The sequence below is a fragment of the Tiliqua scincoides genome, chromosome 6 (genome assembly GCF_035046505.1).
Source record: "Tiliqua scincoides isolate rTilSci1 chromosome 6, rTilSci1.hap2, whole genome shotgun sequence".
NCBI classification, from domain to species: Eukaryota; Metazoa; Chordata; class Lepidosauria; order Squamata; family Scincidae; genus Tiliqua; species Tiliqua scincoides.
The window spans coordinates 33,595,624-33,619,637 of record NC_089826.1 but is presented as its reverse complement, the minus strand read 5'-3'; the positions used below and the strand labels follow the sequence as shown (position 1 = coordinate 33,619,637).

Below are 24,014 nucleotides of genomic sequence, written 5' to 3'. Positions count from 1 at the left end.
GGCCTATGTCAGAATGCCAGAAGCAGGGGAAGGCACCAGGATGAGGTCTCTTGTTATCTGGTGTGCTCCCTGGGGCATTTGGTGGGCCGCTGTGAGATACAGGAAGCTGGACTAGATGGGCCTATCGCCTGATCCAGTGGGGCTGTTCTTATGTCTGTGTTAATAATGCTGCCCTAAATGGACCTGTTCTCTGGGAAGGAAGGCCTGGCATTCATACAGTTGGGATGCCCCTCCTCCTAGGAGGCAGGATCAGGACCTTGATTGATGGATACTCCTCCCACGTTTTGGGGGGGCGTCCCTTCCGGTCCCGCCTTCCTAGAGTTAGGACAGACCTCAGTCGTGCTCCAGCACGACTTTCATTTTTCCTTTGGACTTTCAAAAAGTCAAAAAATGACAAATGAAAATAATGTGAGGGTGACAAGTGAACACTAGGCTCACACTAAACACACACACACACACTTCCACCTGTTCTAAACTAAACCTTATTTTTGATGGGCTTGAGGTCTATGAGCACATTTATGTTTTTTTTAATAAATGTACAAAGCCATGTAGCTTGCAGTCTGAAATGATGCAGTCCTAAGAGGGCTATGTTGCATAATGGTTGGGATCCAAAATTGCCAGGCAGAAGCACAGAGGTGTTCATACAAGAAGGGGACCAATGGTTTCTGCCAATGTTACCATCTGTAGGTTTGCATACCATATCCTACACCATTCACAATCCTCAGGATTTCCTTTTTGGCAGGGGCTACAGCAAGGGAAGCTGGAAAGCCCTAATCAACAAGTGGAACACTGCTCACAAGTCTCAGGATCCAAGCCAAGCTCTCACCCAGCACTCTGAAAATATTAAACTAAGTACAAGTGCAAAAGTATTGTTTAAAATGGGAGTGTGCTATCGCTTTTGTTGAAATCTCAGTTGTGTACAATGTAGGGACAAATCTTAGTACTCAATTTAAACACACACTAGGACAAAAATGATACTCTTGAGCAATATTCAGAACACTAAAACTCTGCCCATGTGAATAAACAGAAGTGCATTTGAATGTTCTTTTCTTAGTAATACTTATTTAAGAACAAACTTGTTTTGAATGCAGCATTCATCCACGTGAAAAAAACAAAACTTTCCACAGCATTTTTTCTTATGTCTCACAAACCTATTACAGTTTTGAGACACTCAAAAAATATGCAAGTCAGAACGAATCACGCAATGTTGCATCTGTGAACTTTCAGAAATCTGTTGACTCCTTAGGACAAAAAAAACAGTTCAAATCCCTTGACTCTGGAATCAAATTTCAGCCACTCTGACACTTAGGCATTTTCCAACAGTGTCTCATATAATCATCGCAAGAAGGAAACTGTCTTTTTCTAATTCACCAGTTGATTTAAAAAAATAAGACCCAGGAGGTAGATGTTCACGACCCATTCTCACAAGGAGGGCAGTTCTCAAGTGCATATTTTGGAATGCAGTCCCTTTAGGTCAATCATTAATGACCTAGGAAATGCTGTGATCAGCAAAATGGCAACATTTGCACGTTCTACCAAATTATTTAGTCTAAAGGTGACTGGAAAAAATTACAACCGTAAGACACAGAGCAGCAGGGAACTTCGGAAACGAGCCTCCCACATCTGCAACATGGAGCTAACAATACTCACTTTGCAATGTTGCTGCAACACAGTAATACATGTGATATACTTGGAACACTCAAAAACATTATACTGTACAAAGGCTGAGTATTACTATTTCATTCTCAGGCCTCCCTCTGTAGCTGAGCAACATCTCCACAAACATGACTGTTTTTTGGATAGTTACATTCCAAGTCCACCTTGGACTTTTTGATGCAGTAGCCACTTGTAAAACTTCACATATTGTGGGGTAGTGACATGCCACTGCCCAACTCAAGTGGCATTTCAACTTTTTCCTCCAATATATATTTTTTTTTATTGCGACCTTTATTGGCATAAACCTCCAAGATATGTTAAGCCCAGCTTATGGCATCCACATCCCTCATCAGCAGGCATCCCGAAGCACAGTAGTCTTCAACTTGTCAAGAACAAAGCCCCAACTCAAATTCCAAACCAACATGGGACCCACCTTCAGGATCACAGAAGGCAAGAGGTGCGTGGGCAGGCTAGCCGCAACAGCTCCTTTTCTCACCCGGTTGCAGCTGATCAGCACAAACTGATACTACATTATTCTGCCCCTTCTTTCCTTTGAGGTCTACCAGAAGGAGGGGCAGAGAGCAACACGACAACACCATGCACTCAATTCTGAAAATTTGAGAAAGGGAAAGGAGAGGCAAGGCAGAGCAAAGGGAGGATGACAGCAAGCAAAAGTAACCAGATGAGTGGAAGATGGAGAGACTCCACTGAACGCTGGGCCAAAGCAACACCATCAAAGCATCCAACAAGACATTCCCTAGCCTTGGCAACTATTCCCTAGCCCTGGCTACTGTTCCCATTGCACGCAAGTATCGTAACAAAATGGTGGCAGAAGCACTGCTGCTACCCACCCAAGTTTGCATCATGACCTGCTTTTGGACTCCAAGTCACCTGTGGAAGACATTTGTCTTAGTCTAACTTTCCTCTGGCTTCATTCCTAATCTTTCTGAAGTCTGGGTTATTAGCCAATCCTCCTTTTTGGGTTGTTACATTTAGAGTTTTGCGATGATAGACTATCTCTGCATAAAATACTATGTTAGCAGTCTAAACATGAATTAACTGGGGACGGTGTTAATCTGAACACAATTGACGTCCCTATGTAACAGCAGCAACACAGATTCAACAACATACCATGACCATTCTGCAAGATGCAGTTAATCTTGCATTAAAAGGTATATGTTAACACACAGCTGGGGTCTCTTCTTTCTCCTACTCTCTCATTTAATAGGGACTACTAGTTTCCACAAAACAAAAATGCAAATTTTGTTATATCAAACGCACAAAATAAATGCAATCTTTTACTCCCACCTCCAAAGGACATCAATATACAGAAAGCATAAATATACATCAAGCAGGTTGAACTGCAGCATGTGGAGAAAATGCAGTTTGAAAGTGGATACATTTATTATTTTAATGCATGAAAAGAAACAGATTTTTATACAGACATTAAACGTGCATCCCCAGGTCAAAGCTTTTATAACCTGTGTTTCCTTCCACAGTACTTTTAATGACTTCCATAAACCCTTGGGTAAACAGGATTTATAATTCCAGTTCTGAAAGATCATTAACTATAACAGTGTTAACGGGTGCCACTATAATCAACCACACAGATCTGCTACAGAGATGGCACAGGGAGAATGCAAATTTAAACCCTGAAGTAAGTCTGAGAAATTAGCTTTTCTCTAAAATAGCCCATGAACTGAAGCAATACTGACTATACCAGAGACCTAATTAGCACATCTTTGCAAGAGATCATTTCAAACCTTTTTGTAGATGCAGTAAGACATATAGTCTACCCTTGAGCTAAACTAGGTAATGTACACCAAAAGCCACAGGGTCATAGATGCACAGGTATTACAACCAGATTCAATATTTCTCTCCTCCCACGAAGTCTGCACAAATGCAAAAACTTGTTTATAAAATGATGTGCTATTCTATATTCCAGGAGTTATTTAAGTCACCATGAAGTGGACAATGAACTTACTTTGATTTTAGCAACTATCAAGGATTCTGGCATTGATGGACTGGACCACATACATCCAGCTTAAGCTACCTCTCACCCATCAGAATTATTTGGACAGTGTCAACATGAAGGGAGATGTCACCTGAATCAATTTCAGCAGGAAATAGCAACATGATGTAGCAGCAGTGGCCACCAAGCAGGGTGGTGAATTTTGCTATGTAATAGTTTTGCAACCTGGGAATGAAATCAGAGACACTGGAAGGGAAATCTGCAGCTGTGAGGGAAAGCAATTTTATTACTTTATTTTAAACATATGTGTTAATAACTCAGAAGAGTTAAACTGGAAGCCACAGCTGGAGGGGGAATCACGTCACTAAAACATACACCTCTTGCTGCACTGTACAAAGTCCCAGAGTGAAACTTCTTCTAACAAACTTCTTCCTATATTTAGACTCCGATTAAATGGAGAACAGTAAAGCAAACCTGAACAACCTATTCAAGAGATAGCAAGCATTTTCAGAAGACACTAATCCAAATCATAGTGCTGTTAGGGAAAACTAAATGGAGAAAGGGAAAGGAGCTACGTTCCAGTAAACATGTCTAAATGAAGTGTATGTCCTAGATTCTCGCTGTAGACTCATGATCTCCATTGAAATGTCTACTTCCATTCAAAGTTGTACAGTATTTCTCATTATGTGTCAAGAGGGTGACCCCTTAGTAGGTGATAAGCAAGTCTAAAACTCCAAGTCACCCCTCCTAAGGGAATATGCATGTTTTATTCAGAACTGTTAATATTGGTGAGAAGAGACATAGACGCATAAAACACCCACACTAAAAGGCAGAACATAGGATCACACTTCAACTCCACATTCATCAACCTGTAGCAACAAATTGCTACACCTTCACAATCTCAAACACAGACAAGAATCCTCACTACAGCCCAAAAAAGAAAGGGGGGACAACCCAACTTTTCAGCACAACAAATGGTTAAAGGGTTAAGAGGGGAAGACTGAACTCATCTGGTTAACCCATTTCTGCCCAGCCAACAGGTGAACACATTTGATCCGTTGCATATATGCAACGTTGGACAGAAATGGCTTAAGTGAAGTTAACCATGCATTGAACAGTCTGTTAGATGCTGATAGCAAAAAAGTCTATGTCATGAAGACTCCAAAGAAAACCTAACCTGCAAACTTTGTGAAGGAGGCTGTACGTGTACTTATGGTTTTAAAATTCTTCCAAAACTCAATTATTTGCCCCAGCAGGGTATTTAATTAGAGCCCAATCCTATGCATGTTTACTCAGGAGTAAGTTTCATTATAGCCAATGGGGTTTACTCCCAGGTAAGTGTAGATAGGATTGCAGCCTTAGTTGGGGAAGATTCTCTGAGAGGGGGATGGGATTAAAGTTCCTCTTGATCAGGGATCCAGCTTGGGTGCTTTGCTTTCAACGTCTGTTCACTGAATTCCTTGCAAACGTCTCCGGCTCCCCAGCCTGTGATGGGAACAGCTGCTAAGGAGATACAATCATGTCTCCAAACCTGAGCCCGCCCATCCGTTCTCCCAATCCACCCAAGGCACTGAAGGCAGCAGTCGTTGGTCCACCGCCTTTGCAAATCCAACGGGCGAGGGAGTGCGAGCCTTTGCACAAGAGGGTGCCAGCAGAGCACTCCCCTGCAAAGTGCAAGCGTCCTTGCAAGGGAGTGCAAGCCTGGTGCAAGATCCAAAAGGCGGGGGGGGATGCAATGCAACGCGCTTCCCCTACAGCAAGTCGCAGGGGCTGAACCTTGGGGGAGGGAAGAGGGTGGCACCTTCTCGCGCACCAGCCACATCCCAGGCGCTGCTCGCCTGTCTCCACTTGAAACTGACCGGCCCTCCTCGTCGCATCCTCCCCAGCCTCCCTCCTCCCGCTCCGCCCTCTCCTTCCCGGCTGCACCAATCCGCTCAGCCCCGGCTGCAAATCAAACTTGGTGCCCCCAGCACAGCTCTCCCCCAAATCCATGCAGCAGCCTGCCTTCCCTCCCCCGATCTCCATGTTGCAATGCCCGGGAAAGAAGGAGCAGCGCTCCCATCTCCCCACCCCTCCTCTCTCCTCCCACTTCTCGACAGTTCTGGAAATCGGATCACCTCTGGTCACAGGAAGCCGAGCATCCAGCAGGCGCCTGCCGTGCAGCCCACAGGCGCCCTCTGGTCTCCCCCACCCCTCCAGAAAGCAGCCCCCGATGCCATCCCCACCACTAAGGGTGCACGGGTGGGCGCGCACCGCAGAGCGCATCTTGCAAAGCCCCAAGATGGGGACTGGCAAAACCCAAGGAGGTGGGCAGGCGGGAAGGGCACCCACCGGGGCGGCTTTGTTCAGCAAGGGGCATGATGATCGCCTCCACCCTGCATCCTCCATCCCCTCCTGCGGGTGGGAGGAACCGAGGACGGGCCGTTGTGGCAGGGACGCGGTTCTTCGCACACACCAGCATCACCGACACCCATTTTCTTTGCCTCGATGCAGAGAGGGGAGGGAGAAACGCGGATCTTCACATCCCCCCCCAAATGATCCCGATTTCCGCCTGTGGAAGCGCCATATAGACACTTTGCAACACCCTCCCATTGCAACACTTTGCAAGACCTCCCCCATTGCACGATTTTGCAAGACCCCCCCAACTGCAACACTTTGCAAGACCTCCCCCATTGCAAGACCCCCCAATTGCAACACTTTGCAAGACCCCTCCCCAATACAACACCAAAGAATTGGAGAAATTCATGGTCCACCGATTGCATCTGTGTTAAGTATAACCCCATGAGGGATGTTACCTCCAACGTCCCCAAGCCTACCCTATGACGTCCCTCCCATATATTTATTACATAATCATCTTCAAATCCGCCGCCACAAGGCTTTGGTGGAAGGGGAGAGGGGGATTAGTGTCAGGCCGCCTGAGTTCTCCCTACAATAGCACCCAGGATTGCATCTGAGAAACCCACAAGTCCCACTGCCCCAACCCAAATTCAAACTGGCATCTCTGTGTGATGATGGCTGGAGAGGAAAAAATGGGGGGGCAGATCTTCAACCCCCCTCGACAGTTTGAAAAGTTTGCACCCACCACCTGCGTGTGGCCGCTGCTGCTGCACATCAACCATGCATGCATTTAAGGTTCTCCCCCTCTCCTGCTGCGAGGGGAGCGGGGAGCCTGCGGCCAGAGAATGGAGAAGTTCAGGAGGCTTTTACTGCGTGCACCTGCCTACCAACCAGCCCGGCTTCCCAGGCTCAACGCACAGCAGCAACCCAATTAGAAAGCCCCGCCTCCTGACGGGGGGAGGGGAGGAGAGCCAACGCATGTAGCAAATGAGGCCGTTCCAAAGGGATTCGAATCCCAGGGCAACATTCCACATTCCATCCTTTCCTTCCCCGCATTAATCATCCACGCCAGCAGCAACACTGAGCACCGAGAGAATCTGCTGCCACCCAGCAGAACAGCGGTCGAACAACAAGCCCTGTGCCACTCACTCACACACACACACCTCGATGCCATGCTAGCCAGACACTCTCACACTTCCCTAACACGTGCACTTTCCAGGGCTTTACTTACAACTTGCTACCCAGCAGGACGAGAAAATGCACCCTCGGGGCTTTTTTTTTGTTTGCATTGAAAAATAATAATAATAATTAAGCAAAGTGACCCAAGCACATTCCTTCCAACCCCCCCAATGCATGTCCACAAACACACCATGTCGTGTCCCCCCACTGCAGCAAGTTCGCCACTCAGCCTGCAAAACAGGGATCTCTTTCCTGACCGGCCCTATCAACAAAAAACCCAAATTATTGGGGGCAAGGGGTTGCATTTATGGAGTAAACTGTGTGTGTGTCTCCACATGCACCCATCGCCTTCTTCCACACACTCCCTCCCCGCCCACATCCCCTGTCCTTGAATGTAATGCCATGGATCTTTGGAACATGTGGGTGACAGGGCGAGAGATCCTGGTTCCTGGCCACCCCTCCCCCTTTCTGGAGATCTCTCTCTCTCTCCAAACGGGTCTGCGCTCTGCCACTGCCATCTGTCTCCCAAGTTGTTGCAATGCTTTTCCAGTTTCCGAAGAAGGGCTCCTCTCTCCCAGCCAGCAACAAGGATGCACTTTTGGGAGTAGCCCACCCACCCCCCTTTACCGACAAAGCTAAGTATGGCCAAAAAGTCTAGGGATGCAACACAAAATCGCACTCACAGGTTGCAAAAGAGGAAGGGGGATCCCCCCAAAAAACAAACCCCACAACCGAGTTCATTCATCTAGTCCACCTTTTTTTTTTTAAAAAAAAAAAAGCCCAAAGCAAAGTCTGCAGCGACATAAGGATACAATCCAATCCACACTTTCCTGGGAGTGAGCCCCATTGGCTATAGTGGGACTTCCTTCTGAGTAGGCATGCCTAGGATTGGGCTCTGAGGCTGCAATCCTCCCACTTTCATGAGAGTAAGCCCCGCTGACTCTAATGGCGCTTCCTGCTGAGTAGGCGTGCCTAGGATTGGGCTTTGAGGCTGCAATCCTCCCACTTTCTTGAGAGTAAGCCCCACTGACTCTAATGGCGCTTCCTTCTGAGTAGGCATGCCTAGGCTTGAGCTCTGAAGACGGAGCCAGCCCTGAACTCCCTCCCAGTCGGGCTCTGCTCCCCAGCCCAGCCCAGCCCCATCGCAGGGCTCTCTCCTCCCCCTGCCCCCACCCTCCCCAGCAGTGGCCAAGTTGCTTCTGGGATGGCGAAGCCGCAACTCTCTCCAGCCTGCTCCCCATCAAGGAGCAAATCTTTTTGGCGCCATATTAATGACGTACTATATTATTTTTCCACTAGGCAGCGACCTCCGGCATTGAATGGCTCTGCGGCCGCTGCTGGTGGAGCACTCCGAGGGAAGCGGCCCCGACCCCCCCATGCACTCAGCACGCACACGCACACCAAACATGGCTGTGCAGGCGAGAGGCGGAGGCGGGCACGGTTACCTGCTGCGGCGGCGGCGGCTGCGGGGGCTGCGCGGCGACGCTGGAGGTGCCTGGCTGCGCGCAGGGCTCTGTGCAGCCTGCATGGGTTCGGACGGGCGCCGGGGAGCGCGAGCAGGCGGGGGCTGCCCGCACACTCGCGCACATGCACACTCGCGCGCTGACTGACGTGTGTACTTGTTATGGAGGAAGGACTCCGGAGCCAACTCATTTCTGGGTCACTGCTGCCACAGGGGGGAGCTGCTTTAATCCCCTGCCAGAGCCGGGAGGAGGAGGCACCGCCGCACTCGCGCACCGTCTGCCTCAGCCCCTGGCGGCCCCGAAACGCTCTCTGCGCCACGCCAGGCGGCGCGCCCGGGGACCTGCCTCCCGGCGCGGAAGGAGCCCCGGCCGCTGTAGGGCGAAGGCGCGCCGTCAGCTCTTCGCAGGGAGCGGCTGCCCTCCCCGTGCCTTGCGCAGTGGCCGCCACCTGGGTCGCCCGCGAGGAGGGCGCGCCGTTGCCTGGCCCGGGCGGGCTTGGAAGGCGGTGGGCGCGGCGGGCTGCAGCCCCGGACGCGCTTTGCTGGGCGCAGGCTGGCTTCCGAGGAGGCACGCAGCCCAAGCCTGTGCGTGTCTACTCGGAATTAAGTCCCACCACAGTCAGTGGGACTTACTCCCAGAGAAGTGTGAATAGCATTGGCCTCTTGAAGCTCAATCCTGTGCCTGTCTACTCAGAAGTAAGTCCCACTATAGTCAGTGGGACTTACTCCCAGGAAAGCTCAATTACTCTTGGAGCCCAATCCTATGCCCCTCCACTCAGAAGTAAGCCCCATTATAGTCAGTGGGACTTATTCCCAGGAAAGTGTTCAGGATTGCAACCTGAGTCACTGCTGGAGGTGTCTTAGAATAAAATGCTTTGGGGAGGGGGGAGTCGCTACTCCTGGAGGCAGAATTTGTACTGATGACATCCATGTGCCATCTCAGTCTTTTCCTGTCATTGTAAAATATTTATGCAGATAAATTGCTTCCCCCTTTTTTTGCAAAGCAATAAGGATTGTGTACATTATTTCAAGCCCACTCATGCTATTATCCTATCCACACTTTCCTTAGAATAAGCCCTCTTGGTAATATTGGGACTTACTTCTGAGTAGACATGCATAGGATTGGACTCTCAGTCAACAACAACAACATTTATATACCGCTTTTCAACAAAAGTTCACAAAGCGGTTTACAGAGAAAATCAAATATCTAATGGCTCCCTGTCCCAAAAGGGCTCACAATCTAAAAAGGGTCATACACCATGTATCCACTGGGAAAGTTTTACAGGTCTGGTGTGTGCTCATTTAGCCTATCTGCCTCCCCACAGCATTCCCACTATCTAATGTGAGAAATTAATGGTGTGGTGCAAGGTCAGCACCTGCTGCAACCTTGTGCCACGTCACAGCTTCTTTTTCTTTCTCAGGTGCCACTTCCAGTTTTGCTCCAAAGTGCTGAACAGACTGTGCAGGAAGTAGCCCTGAGGTCCTGCCCCAAAGGCCTCTTTGTACATGGCACTGACTGCACACCTTGGAGCCTCTCTTGTGCTGTTTGTGTGCATGTGGAATGTTGTCGGCAGAGGAAAGAAAGGAGAATGGACATTTTAAAAAAACAATGTAGATTTTTTTTTAAGTACAGTAATTCAGGAGACAACACATTTGCTCTCACAACTCTGAGGTTGTTTCCATTTTACAAGGGAGGGAGAACTAAGACTGTGCAAAATACTCATGGATAGCCTGAGTTGTGCTGGAATAAGTTTTCAGATTCCAATACAGTAGTCTAAGGCTGCAGTCCTATCCACACTTACCTGGGAGTAAGTTCCATTGCCTATAACGAGTACATAGGCTTGGGCTGCAAGTCTACAGAATCTCATTCAATAAGCTAGCACCATACAGTATATTGCTGCCCAGGAATGAAAGCCTTTGACATCCAAATTTCAGCCTATAACCATGCGTTTCTACTTGTATGGGTAAAATAAGCAGGCTTGTAATTAGCCACTTGCCTAGTCATCTGTGGCAAGAAAAGAAATGCCTCTAGGCAGCCCAGTAAATTATCTCTACTACCACAGGAATACAGGCATGGCTGCAAGCCACCCTCATCCTTGTTTATGGGGGTCTGTGATATGACAACTGCATACATTTCTCTTCCATTCTATCTAACTGTGATGTACTATTTCTTTACAGTAAGATGGGAAAAGAAGTTTGCCTGCCCGTAGCTAAGACTGTAATATGGCAACTTTCTCCCTTATATCTTTAAAGCTAAGGGCAAGAGCACATGTGTTTCAGTGGCATAGCTAGGGCATTTAGCACCTGAGGATAGAAAATTTTTTAACATCCCCTGGGGCCACATGCCCAGAGCACCCTCCAGGGGCCTCCAGGAGGTGGTCTAAGGTGCAGAGAGGCTGCACGCAGCCTTCCTGAGCTTCAGAAGGCCTCCGAAGACCACTTTAAAAAAGGTTTTTCACCTCAGGTCCACCATCAGGGATGCAGGTTGGCAACCCCTCAAGGTGTGATACCTGAGGCAATGTACCCACATGCCCCCTTTAGCAATGCCACTGATATATTTCACCATGCAAGATTATAGAGATCCTATGTGTAGTTTGATCCCCACTGCCAGGATTAGATAAACAGCTTTGGGGGAAAAGGTGCAGTCAGCATTGGGTGCAAAGGAGTGGCTTGGCCAAGTGGAGCAAAGATTGGCAACCAGCCTCAACATCATTATTTGCAAGGTTCAAAAAATGATTAGGCAACTTAAGAATATAAGAAACAGTGTAAAATTCCTTATTGTGGTGGCTTACTAATGTTTTCTTCCTCTCCAAAGTTGTGACTCTGGGTCTCAAAGCCCACAATCATATTCCTATAAATCTGCTATTAAAAGGGGGCTGAAGCTCTGTGAGGAAGAACTGACTGCAATTAACCCCTCAATCAGGGCTGAGGTCTAGAACCTAGGAAATAACCGTGCTTTGAGAACACTTCTCTCTTATGGCTGTGTAGTGACATTGAGCCCCTGTACTTTGAGAGTTGTGGAGTGGATCTTCCAAGGACAGAGTGTGTAATTTTTTTTAAATTAAACCCTATTTAAACCTTTTTTGTTCCAGCTCCTTTCCCTACTCTTAATTTGCCTATGAAGTGACTATTATAATCCCTAAATGGTTTGGATCAAGGTACTTCAAGGACCACCTTCCTTTGTATGCATTTCCCATCCCTTCTCATCTTCTGGGGTTTCTCACCTTTTCTATGTTTCTTTGCTTTCCAAGGCTCAGTTAGGGAAGACATAGGAGAGGACCTTCTCCATGATTGTATCAACCATGTGGAACTCCACAGGGCCTAGGACGGGGGGCGGGGGTGTAAAAGGGGTAATTTGTACCTAGGCCCAGGGTCAGAAAGGGGGCCTAAGAACCATAGGAGGGAGCCCAGAAATTTCCTGGGATCTATTATTTTCCAATCTCACCCAGACTTACTGCCCATGTGGGATGCTGGGGGCATTACTGTGGGCACATGGCGGTGACTACTGCCAGGAGGCCATACCCAGCAGGCCCAGGAATGCATCTATTCCTTAACAGTGTCACGTCAGGGAGGAAATGGACCTGCTACAGTAGCTCTTTGGCTTGTGGATCTGCTAACCATGATGGAGTGTATAGGAACTCAGCGAGTTGGTTTTGGTGTACACAGGACACTACATTCTAGTGTGAGCCTAAGTACAATGCAATGATTGTACTGTACAACTCCTGCAATGATTTTCTATATTTGAAAGATTTTAAAAAGACTTAGGAGTGTCTTTGCTCGTTTTCCATATTACTGTATCTAACTGCCAACACCCGGCTGGCAGGTAAACCTGAGTTCTGCATTGGGCAGACTGGTAGATCTGGGCCCCAAAGACTATTGCTGCTGTTGCCACTTTACCCCTGCCTGTTTTGCCCCCATTCTGTCCACTCCCCATTGCCACCCTCCACTCTATTTCACCCCCTCCCTCTTTGGGAAGGGGCCCAAAAGAAACTTTGTACCCCCTGATAAAATTCCTCTCAGATGCCCTGGAACTCCATCTCCCATGAAGTGTGAATGAATCCCTTCTTGCCTGTGGTCTGCTGGACACTGCTTCAGTAGGCCTTTTTTGAGATCCTGTAAGCAATGTTTTTTAGCTCTGCTTTTCTCTGTCAAACATTGTTTTGTTGTTGTTTTAACAATAGTATTAATTTGTTATTGTGAGCTTCTTACAGCCCAATCCTGAGCTGCCCGGGGTGCCCAGCCTTGGTGGCACCAAGAATGCCTGCCGTTGGATCCTGTGCACCCTGGGTTACCTCAGGAGACACCTTGGGGGAAAGAAACTTTTGTCCCCTTCTCTCAGGTAAGGTAAGCAGCCCCACAATGGGGCTACTCACTTTTTGGTCGGCGGTAAAGTAAAGGCGTTCATGTAGGGCGCTGAGCCCTCCATGAACGCCTTGCATCCTGCGGAGTGGAGCTCCACGGACCCGCCTCCTTCCCTCCCCCGGCACGCCTCCCACCCGCCCCCTCCCTGCGTCACACCTCCACGTCACGCCTCCCCCCACCCTATCTCTGTACCCCCGCCAACCTTCCCCCTCCCCAGAACACCTCCTCCCCACTCCCGCTTACCGTGCCACGGCTCGCTGCGGAGGCTGGGTGACCACCCCGCACTAGCCCAGCACCAGTCGGCGCTGGGCTAGCACAGGTGGGAGCCCGGCAGTGAGGCTCACAGACGTGCCTTACGGCACATTCACAACAGTCTGCCGCAGCACAGAGCCATGGCACGGAGCCCAGGAGTGGGCTCCTAGAGTGCTGAGAAGATTTTTCAAAAAGAATAATATATATTAAAATAAAACAACAATGAGGGAAGGGGCACTCTGCACATGCTCAGATTCACTTATCCACCGAGCCATTACATACAGAGAATTGTTGCTGTAGCCCAGGGGTCTGCGAAAGTTTTGGCCAGAGGGCTTCATGAAATATCTGGCACAGTGCTGAGGGCCTGAAAAAAAAATTAAATATAAAATTTAATAAATAAATTAGAGACGGAACTTAGATGAATGAATAAATGAATGAATGAGTGGGCTCATTCACTCAGCCTCTCCAGCCCTCAGAACACCCTCCAGATGCAATCAGAGCACAGCTCTGGTCATGCTTAGTCGAGTGTTCAGTCCTCTTTCAGGGGACAAGAGGCCGGCCGAAGGCTGGATAGAGGTTCACTGTCAGCTGTATCTGCCCCCTGGGCCAGGGTTTGGAGATCCCTGCTGTAGCCAATGAGTTCTATGCAGTCTCAGGTTCCCAGACCTAAAACATATTTTAGACAAAATAATCAGCAAAACAAGAGCAGCTGCTTTTTCTATCCTGAAAAAGATAGGAACTGAAAATTCACCTTGATTCCAAACATGTCTATACAGAAGTAAGCCCTGTGTTCATTGTGTTTACTCCCAAGAAAGCATGTACTGTATAAGATTTCAGCCTTACAGTCATGGTTGTCAAGCATTTAGCACTAGGACCCACTTTTTAGAATGAGAATCTGTCAGGATCCACCAGAAGTTACATCATCAAGCAGGAAAATTTTTAACTATCCTAGGCTGCAATCCTACCTACACTTACCCAGGAATAAGTTCCATTTACTATCATTGTTAAAAGAATATACATAGTAGTCTGTTAAAAGTAAAGGTCTGTAACATTTTCCCAAATGCATTCGCATACCATGGTAGCATCAAGTCTAATATATTAAAAATAAAATATTGAAATGAATGGGGACCCACCTGAAACTGGCTCGCAACTGACAGTGACCCACAGTTTGAGAAACACTGCTTTACAGAATTTAAGAGGCAACAGTTCAAATACAGTCTGGGCCTCAGCTATGCTTCTAAAATCTTTCCTAAGGCTGACCCTTCCTGCTGGTTTGCCAACTATCCAGGAAAAAAGTAAGAGCCTCTCCTTGCACCCTTAACAGCAGCTTAAGGTACAGAAATTAGCATGTTACAGCAGAAAAAAACCCAATTATCTGCAAATCAAGCTACTGCTAGAGCCAAAGGAGAAGGGCTCAGTTTAAAAATAAAGTGGCAACCCTACTCCACAGACATTTGCATTGCATACCCTCTTAACAACCCAATCACAAGGCACTCATGGCCCACCTGAATATCACCGCATCAATATTTTCAGGATTAAAATGGATGGGATGTAAATGGGAAACTGGCAAGCTTAAGATCCTTTTCCTTAATCAGTGAATTTACATTTTTCCCTGGGCAAAAGAAGGCATGTGTCTTTTGCAAAGTATCTCTTGCCAAATTAAGAGAACGTTGCTCTAGGTTTATCATAATCTCAACATGAAAAAAAAACTTGCCTGTGGAAAAAAAAAATTCCCCGCACAGTAAATGTGCACTAATTACAGGGTAATGCATTCCCTCTGGCAAACCTTTTACCCCCTTGTGCCAAAAAGTCACACCTTATTCAGCACAGTGATGCCAGAAGGATCCAAATGAAGAAGGTTGGGAGCAGGTTTGGGGAAAAACAAAAACAAGCAAAAAAAGAAAACCGCAGGCAGGCTCCTAAGTAGGCAGGGGAGCATAGGCTGTTGTTTGCTCTGTCTCCATCTCCTATGATTCACCAGAGGAACTGCTCTTTATACATTAGAATAAGCCAAGTAATTTATCCTAGCGTCTCCTACACCTACACCTTCCCCACTCACATTGCAGGCTTGTACTCATTTTGTTACACATTCAGAAACCAATTTCATCTCATAGTGAAAACAGAAATTAGATTCCCCTGTTCATCTCCACAAATCCTAAGCAAATCTTTTATTGTTGAGTTCAAGTATGGGGAGGGGGTGATGATTGGATTTGATTGATGTACAATTAAAAAAAAAGACATTCCCACCATATTTTTTCTCTTAAGAATTCTAGAAGAATGTGCCAAGTCATACAGTAGATGGGACTTTGTAAATATGTCAACGCTGACTAAATGTATCATCAAAATAAGTATCTTGGCGAGCCAAGCTAGACGTGACATCAGAGATGTCTGAACTTGTCTCTCAGTAGCTTTGGGGGGGGAGATAAATTCTTTCACACAGACATACTAACTCCATTGGGGCACAACTTGGATCAGGTCAGGATCTTTGTTTTTCCTTCTGATGCCGATAGCAGCTGAGTGGGGGGGGGGGAATTTACATTGGGGAATTGATATGGGGGAACAACCCTCTCCTCCTTTGCACCACAGTCCTATCTAATTTTCCCACTCCCACTACTTTTAGCAGTAGCAGCAAGAAGACATTGAGAAATGCATTTACATACCACCAGAGGCATGAGTGTCAGGATGGTGTAGTAGTTCAGGGAGTTCTATTTAGACCTGGAAGATCCAGGTTCAAATCCCTATTCAGTTGTGAAACTTCCTGGGTGACCTCGGTACAGTCACTATCAGCCTCACCTACCTCACAGGGTTGTTGTGAAGACGAGAGGAGGAACTATGTACACCACCCTGAGTTCCATGGAAGAGCAGCAGTATAAAAATGTGAAATAGATAAGGGTGCAATGCTAACCCCTTATGTCAGTGCTTTCCAGCACTGGCATAGAGGTGCTAATGGGACGTGTGCTGCATCCTGCAGTTGGGGGTCACTCACAGAGGCCTCCTCAAAGTAAGAGAATGTTTATTCACTTACCTCAGAACTGCACTGCTCTTATGTCAGTGCTGGAAAGCACTGACTTAAAGGGTTAGTATTGACAGGCAAACACTCCGCTCCATTTGGATTTGAGCTTGCAAATGGGTAAGTACATCAGAAGGCCCTGTAGCCTTAACTACAGCAGCTGGTCCTAAACACAAAGCATTATTGAAATTAATGAGACATGTTTGTCATGAGTACATTAAGTCCCATTCATTTCCTATTCAATTAATCAATGGGACTTAAGTCACAACTTTTGATACAAACCTGTACATGCAGAACTTGAATGCATGTAAACCATCTATTCTTCAGCTGTGTGTCACAGCACATTGGTGTGTCATGAATGGTCTGCAGGAGTCCCATGGGAATTTGGGATAGGGTCATTTATTAACAGGGCCATTGGGAGGATGTGAGTCCTCCCAGCAGCATAGTGTGCCTTGTCAATTGTCCAAAAATGGATAGTGTAACTTGACAATTTTAGCACTTTGTCAGTCTGCCGTGAGATTAAAAAGGTTGAAAGTTTCGGAAGTAGACTGTGTGATGAAGATGCAGTAATCATGTGGAGGTCAGAAGTGAGTACAAGAGGAAAGTACAAGTTCCTTTTCCTTTCACATCATCTGAAAAAAACTCTTGTGTTGGAATATGGCTTCTAAGGCTAGGTGCTAGGACAAATATCACATCATGGAAAATACCATTTTGTCCTGCTTGTGGATTCATTTGGAGTTTGGACATCTGGATAGCTAGATGTTGAGCAAGACGGATCACTGGCAAGACTTACCCAACATGATCATTCTTGTGTTGTATTTCTAATTAAAGGCTGACTTGCTATTTTAGCTCAGGACCAAATTAACCATTACGCTGAGCTACAGGGTAGGTCCTTGACCAAAGCTATAACCACAAGGTAATTATCTAGGAACAATCTCACATGGCGAGAATGCCTTTTCTGTTCCCTGGCACTAGTCTTTCATTTTTTTCTCAGTGTAGAACATGGTGCTTTTTTTTTTTTTTTTGTCAACTCAGAAGGAAGCAATGGCCTGAATGAACATGAGAAGCACTACAGAGTTCAAGTTCAAAGTGTAAGGTATTCTCTGCATATATTCTGGCAGAAAACAAAAATAGAGTTTATTAGCTAGAGACATGAATCCCAGACAGGAGTAATTGCACACACACATCTTTAAAGCCAAATGCATTTTCCTATGAAAAGGACTGCTATTAGAAAACACTGAAAAATTAATGTGAGTAACCTTTAATTATATGCCCACCATGGCATTTATCCACATAACCATTCTATTTTCCATTAAACACACACAAGCACAAATGAATACCAAAATCAAGTATAAGACAAAAGCCTTTATAAGCCAGGATATTTTTCTCTGTCCTTCCTGGAGATGCCAGGGACTGAACTAGGTACCAGCTACATGCAAAAAACATGTACTCTATCACTAAATTACAGCCCTTCACCATTGCTCAACAGAGGTATCAGTGAACTAGTGCTAGAGACACAATGTTTAGGCTGCAATTCTAGAGTAAGCCCCATTGAACATGGTGGGACGTTTCTGAATGAACTTGCATAGGATTGCTTGGCAGTTGATTAATCAAATTAAAAACCATTTAAAACCTTCTGATCATTTAAACATGTGCCCTCATTAATCTGGTTGCAATTTTCAAAAGAAAAAAGTTAAGTAATTTTTGTACAAGAACTTACAATCATCACAGGTGGTAGGGAGCATCTTCGAAGAGGTATCTTCCCCTTCTTTCTCATATGGAAAAGAACGCTTCTTCTAAGCATAATAGAAAAACAATTGCACTTTTTCAGGGCAATGTTTGTGCCAGCATTTGTGGGCCCTCAAACAAATCCTGACACACACCCCCAAACACACACATACTCACACACACGTTCTCCCTCTATCTGCTCAGAAACTGGGAAAGAGTCCTTTCCACCACTGCTTAAGCACTGTCCAGTGTGACTTCTCCTTCCCCTATCACCCAAATAATCCCAGATGCTCTGGCTCCCAATGCTGTTTTGCAGAAATTATTAAATTGTACCCAAAGAGGATGATAGACCTCTGCTGCACCTATGAGTTCTTTATTATAAGCCAGGGGTATCCAAACTTTTTGGCAGGAGGGCCACATCATCTCTCTGACACTGTGCCAGGGGCCAGGGGGGGAAAAAGAATTAATTTACATTTCAAATTTGAATAAATTTACATAATTGGAACTTATATGAATGAATGAAGACCTTGAAATAGCTCAAGGCCTATAAAAGGCTTTGCACAAAGCAAGGCTGGCCTTTCCTTTGCTGCCGCTGCTGCATCACAGACATGAAACAGCAAGCAGTGGAGGGAGCCCTCGTCCCACAGCTCACACAAGAGGTCAGACAGTAGCCTTCATGCTGAGAGCAGTTGCGTAGGGCCAGCATAGGTTCCAGCAAGCCTCTGGAAGGCCAGGCTCATTGGAGACGAGCCAGACTGTGAGTCCCCGAGGGACGCAAGTGGCCCCCAGGCCGGGGTTTGGGCACCCCAGTTATAAGCCTTCTCTCTTTACTTCATTCAAATCCATTCTCCAAACTCACCTTTTAAATTAAGCCTTTGGCACATTGCCTGACAGTGCAAGCCTAGGCACATCTACTCAGAAGTAAGTCTCATTGTATTCAGTGTGTAAACTATTACATCTTTAGTCCTTTTTCCTTAATATTAAGTACAGTGAATCATATATTCTTCCCTGTTCATTCTGCCTCAATTTCCCTCACCTCCTTCCACTGTTTTCCTTTGTAGCATCCAGCTTCTTTTCCTCTGCAGCAAGGATTCTGAGGCCCAAACCAAGCATGTAGCTATTCCATGGGAAAACATATCTATAAGTCAGATCTATGAGTTTCAACTCACATGGGTTTTGGAACCACACATTCACTGCAATCTAGGGTCTTTCTTCAAGCCAAACGCAATGCTAGTCCCTTCTCCGTTGTTGCCAATCATCCTTCGGCAAACTTCCTGTGTCCACATGTGTCCCAGCAGCACATGCCAGCCAGAAGGAGTAGGAGCTTCCCTCTGAGAATTTGCCCTTCGGAGGGCAGTCAGTGTCTTGCTCTTGCAACAGAGTGTGGCAGTAAGGTTTGTGTGTGGTTTTATGTGCCAGCAGGCATGGAGGGCTGACCTGCTCACACAGGAGCAAACTGCCAGCCATTCCTTCTGCGAAGGCAGGCATAGGATTATGCCCCAGAATTGGCTCCCTCCCATCCTTCAACATCAATTCACACCCAACACTCAGACAAGCAGGCAAAGATATTTTAATTTCATCCTCCCATGCCTCACTTTCGTTCCTGGACCACCGCTATGTGACTTGGGCTTCAGTCCTTTCCTAGAAGAAAACACCAATGAACACAAAGGGCTCACTTCTGAGTAGGCATACATTGGATGATCATGATAGGATCATCTCACTGATGAAAGCTGTTTTCCCCTGATTGGAAGGGAGGATGAGAGGAGAGGGAAGGGTAGCTAAGAACTTATGGAGAAGAGGGAGCAGGTAAAGTACCATTGTCGTCTCCTCACAGTCTCTGCCTGAGCTGCCATCGTAGATACATTTTTCCAAGAGTAAACACTACTGAACACAGTGGGACTTACTTCTGAGTGTGCTCGGATAAGCTTGTAGCAGAGATGCCTTTTCTGCATCTGCCACCCCCCTTGTCTCTCTCTCTGCCCCTTCTTTTTATGTTGGGGGAAAGAGATGGACGTTGCCTTTGGTTTGGCAGGTAGGTCAGATGGAGCTGTTTTGTCCAATGGAGCTTTGACTCTTTGTGCACATAGGGCTTGTGACCAAACTTTAAAAACTCACATGTAAGGCTGCAGATTTACAGATTAAGAAAGGACGCGGAGAAAAGATACTCCATAGCACAAAACCCAGGGGATAAGGAAACCCACAAGCATACTCCTTCCTAACACAAGCTTATTCCATAGAAAGTATCCGATTGCCACATGGAGTTCTGTACGTTTGGTTTGGGCCTTACTCTGGCTCAAGGAAACTGAGCATCTACAATGTCAGCCTTCTGGGGCAGGTATCTGTTCTGTGTAAAGTGCCATGCACATTGATGGCTGCTTATATACATTATTATTAGTAATCATCATCATTTTCTTTCGCAGTAGCAGATTAGCTTCCCCCCTCATTAGGTCATTTCCTGAGGGCAGGAACGACCTGTTACCCAGCAGCCACCATCTCCCTACTAAGCTTCTCCCTAATAAGTCAGAGCTGGTTCTTTAGAACAGGACTCAGATACTTTCACATGCCACAGCGATGAGCTGGCAGCACTTAGTCAGAGAGGTTTATTGCAGGTTTCCAACAGGCGTGTCAATCTCCGTGATATCCTTCAGGACAAGAAAGCATCTGAAAATGTGCTGTCATGCATGCTCCAGATCGTGCCACTGCCTTGTGGTTCTGGAAACCTGCATTACTTCTCCCCCGGTTCCTCAGTTCACTTCACTGTCCAGATAGGATCAAAACTGCTGTATGCTACATTGCCGGGTATATGGCAGTTGGCCACATGGATGGCAGTTCTCAAAGTGTGAAGCTGGATTTGCTAAAATAACCAGAAGCCCTTGGAAAGAAGATGTATAAACACTTCCTTTCATGTGATCCAGTGTGTGCTGGGGGAGCAGGAACAAGAGCAGCTTTCTTTCTGCTGTTTCCTTTGTGAGATGTAGGACCCAATGCTATGCTCAAGATATGTTGGTGCACCATGTGTGTGCTGATGCAGTGACAGCCCCTCCGCTGACAGCTGCACCTTGAAGGCCAACACAACAGCAAGAAAAAGCCATGCCATCATAAACTGGATGCAGACCAGGCATGGGTACAACCCTGCCAGCAGAGAAACCAAAACAGGGAGGAGAGTGATGTGGCACATGAACGAGACAAGGCAGAGTCAGCAGGTGCCAGATCCTGAACCCCCTTCATGCAATGGACATGCCTCCAACACCAGGAAAACACTACACCAACATCAGACCTGGCATAAGTAGGAGTAACCCTATAGGTGCCAAAGGGGAAGTGAAAAATGGAGGGATCCCATCTTTCAGTGCATCAAGACCAGAGTCCCATCCCACAGGCCCTCAGCACAAACACCCCAGCATTGTCAAGGAATCCCCTCCACAAACACAGTGACCCCAATAATCAAGAGCAAGGAACTCTTGGATATTGCTGCCCCCCCCCCAGCAAACTCTTCAAACTGGTGACTTCAAACCATCGCCCATACTGGACAAACACCCCCAGAAAGTTAAGGTAAGGATCCAAGCCACTCTGTCCCTTACAAGGCTCCACCAGTCATGAGCCTCCTGTTCCCTGCCACCACCAGGTGGTCTAGTGGAAAGGTGCAGGGGAGCAGGGAAAGCTGCAAATCTATGGCCAAGCTGCAAAGTGCCTAAGAAGGTACCCAGCATATGTGCCTGTATAAAAGTAGCCAAGGGGCTCTAGTTTTCCTTACCTCTCTTCTGTTCCCCTGTCCCTCCCTTCCTGCCCTTGAATCCCATGTGTAGCATCACCAAGATATGGGGGTTATAATGCTTACTGCAGATGGCTTGACAGTGTCCTGACATGTGAGCATAGCATTTGCCATGGGTTGCTACCCTGTGTGGCTCCCCCGAGGCCATCAGTGAGTGGCCCTACATTATGTGGCTGATACACAGGATGCCTTGCAGGCAAGGAGAGAATGAAGGTGTAATTGTGGCACCTTTGGAAACAAAGGGAGTTGTGCCATTGACTTGGCTGGCAACTTCATTCAAAGCAGGAGGAAGCTGCCAGCCAAGTCAGTGATTTGCCAGTCCAAGCCTCATTCATATTTCAAGCCAGCACAGCTCTTCTGAGAATAGGGCTGCCTGGAGTCATTGTACATAATCACATGAACATGAACATGTAGTTTGGTGTTGAGGCAGAAACAAGCACACAGTTATGGTGGTACCACCACAATTACAGAACTTTCCCAATGGAACTGAGAACCACCCCACTGGCGTTCCTGGAGGGGGGCAAAACACTAAGTTTTTCAGGCGCCTGAACACTGATGTAAAGTGGCCGCTTCCCTTCAGAGCCAGTCACAACTGTGAAAGCAAAGTGGAGCCGTCTCCTGGCACTGCAAGGCATTCTGGGGCACCACCAAGCCAACAAAGCTTTACATTTGGGAAGCATTGGTCTACTACAGTGGTTTCCAAACTTTTTCGACTGGTGGTTCCCTTGACCTACTGTACTATTGGCCATGGCTCCCCATAAGGCTACAATCCTATAAATTGTATAGGGCAGAGAATTTCTTGCAAGGATTCTCTGGTTCCCCTGGCTGGTTTCTCCCCAGGGAGCCACAACTCACAGTTTGGGAACCAGGGGTCTAGTGAATAAAAACCAAACACCTCTCTTTTGAAAGTATATCCCACTAACATAAACTATCAGTAATACATATGTACAGACAAGGTCATTGCTCATTACGCTGAAAGCAGACATTATCCTTAATCTGTAAAGATACCATTATTTATTCTCATTCAAGTGCTCTGAAGGTAACCTGGTTAGAGTCATGCAATGCCCAGACAAAGAGACTTGGTGCTTTTGCAGATGAACTGCTCCAAGTAGTACATTATTAAAACTGCCTAAAATAGTCAATTTCAATAGGTGTCTTCTTCTCCTGCACATAACTGCAACACAGTTGGGTTGCAGCCCTGAAAGCACATGTTTCAAATGCAAGCCATTTAAGAGACTGTAATGACTGAAGTTTAAGTGGTTTCAGAATTGCAGCCATCTCTGGGCAGAAGAAAAATAACTCAAAGGATTTAATAACTCCTTAAATTTTTTAAAAACAGCAGTTATTGGAAGATGTAACACCAGAGTCACTGTCTATCATTTCACTGTATATTATTCAAAGACAGCTCAACGTGATCTGCCCCACAGTGTTTGCTCCCCCCCAAACCATACTGAAAATGGAAATGCAGACCCCCACGTTCTCACATTACTCCTTTTCAACATCATAGGAAGTGTGGGACACACTGGGAACTTCCAGCATGTCCTGCACTTCCTATTTTACTTAAAGCACTGGTTTACAACCTGTGGTCTGTGGACCACCAGAGAAGGCAGAGAACGGACCACTGGTAGCCACAACTAGCACTGCATATGGTCCATGCAATCCCAATTTTTGCTTCAGTGGTTTGCGGGCTCCTAAATGTTGGGAACCACTAAACAATGGGGATCCAGCAATGGGATGGGTGGGGCAAACTACTTGCCTGGCTGGCGTGGTCACCCCTTGCTCTCTTCTCGTGTGACCTATGCTAGGAACAGATTCTGTGTTGCAGTTGTGTATTCACAATTCACCAGGGTAACCAGTCAGAACCTTGTACATGGAAACCTCAATTTTACAGTTTAAAAAGGTTGAGGAAGTGTCCATTGATGCCAAAAGTCCTTTAAATCTGAATGCACTGAAGTCAGTGGAGACATGTATGCACAAAACCTACGATTAGTTTTTAATAGAGAAGAAAAGTCAGTTGTTTCTGAAGCCATTAAATCAAGGTCTATTCAATAGGGAGTTCACTGTATGGACAAAATGTAACATAAATTCTAGCCCCAATAAGCCTACAAACATATTCCTTGTCTTTGACCTCCCATGTATACTAATTTTAAACTAAAAGGGTTTGATCTGTTTGCACTGGCAGATTTTTGATAATGGGTAAACATCTGTTACTTCATATGCAGAGCCTTAAGCCACACAACTCACAGAAGTATCTCACTCCCCTTCCTACCGTGTGTGACTAACACTT

The 24,014-nt window shown here is 46.6% G+C and overlaps 1 protein-coding gene across 5 annotated transcripts in view; it reads right to left on the bottom strand.

The window, feature by feature from the left end:
• Nucleotides 1-24,014, bottom strand: part of JADE1 (jade family PHD finger 1) — a 99,346-nt gene that overhangs the window by 53,816 nt on the left and 21,516 nt on the right. For 2 of the 5 annotated variants that reach the window (XM_066631595.1, XM_066631599.1), the window contains exon 1: nucleotides 17,951-17,988. The exons of 2 other annotated variants lie outside the window; for them this stretch is intronic. In XM_066631595.1, the coding sequence (XP_066487692.1) occupies nucleotides 17,951-17,975 (25 nt within the window). In that variant the 5' untranslated portion in view covers nucleotides 17,976-17,988. Of the gene's footprint in view, nucleotides 1-8,589; nucleotides 8,797-17,950; nucleotides 17,989-24,014 lie in introns of those variants that run through there. One more of the 5 variants, XM_066631598.1, reaches the window with a different exon arrangement.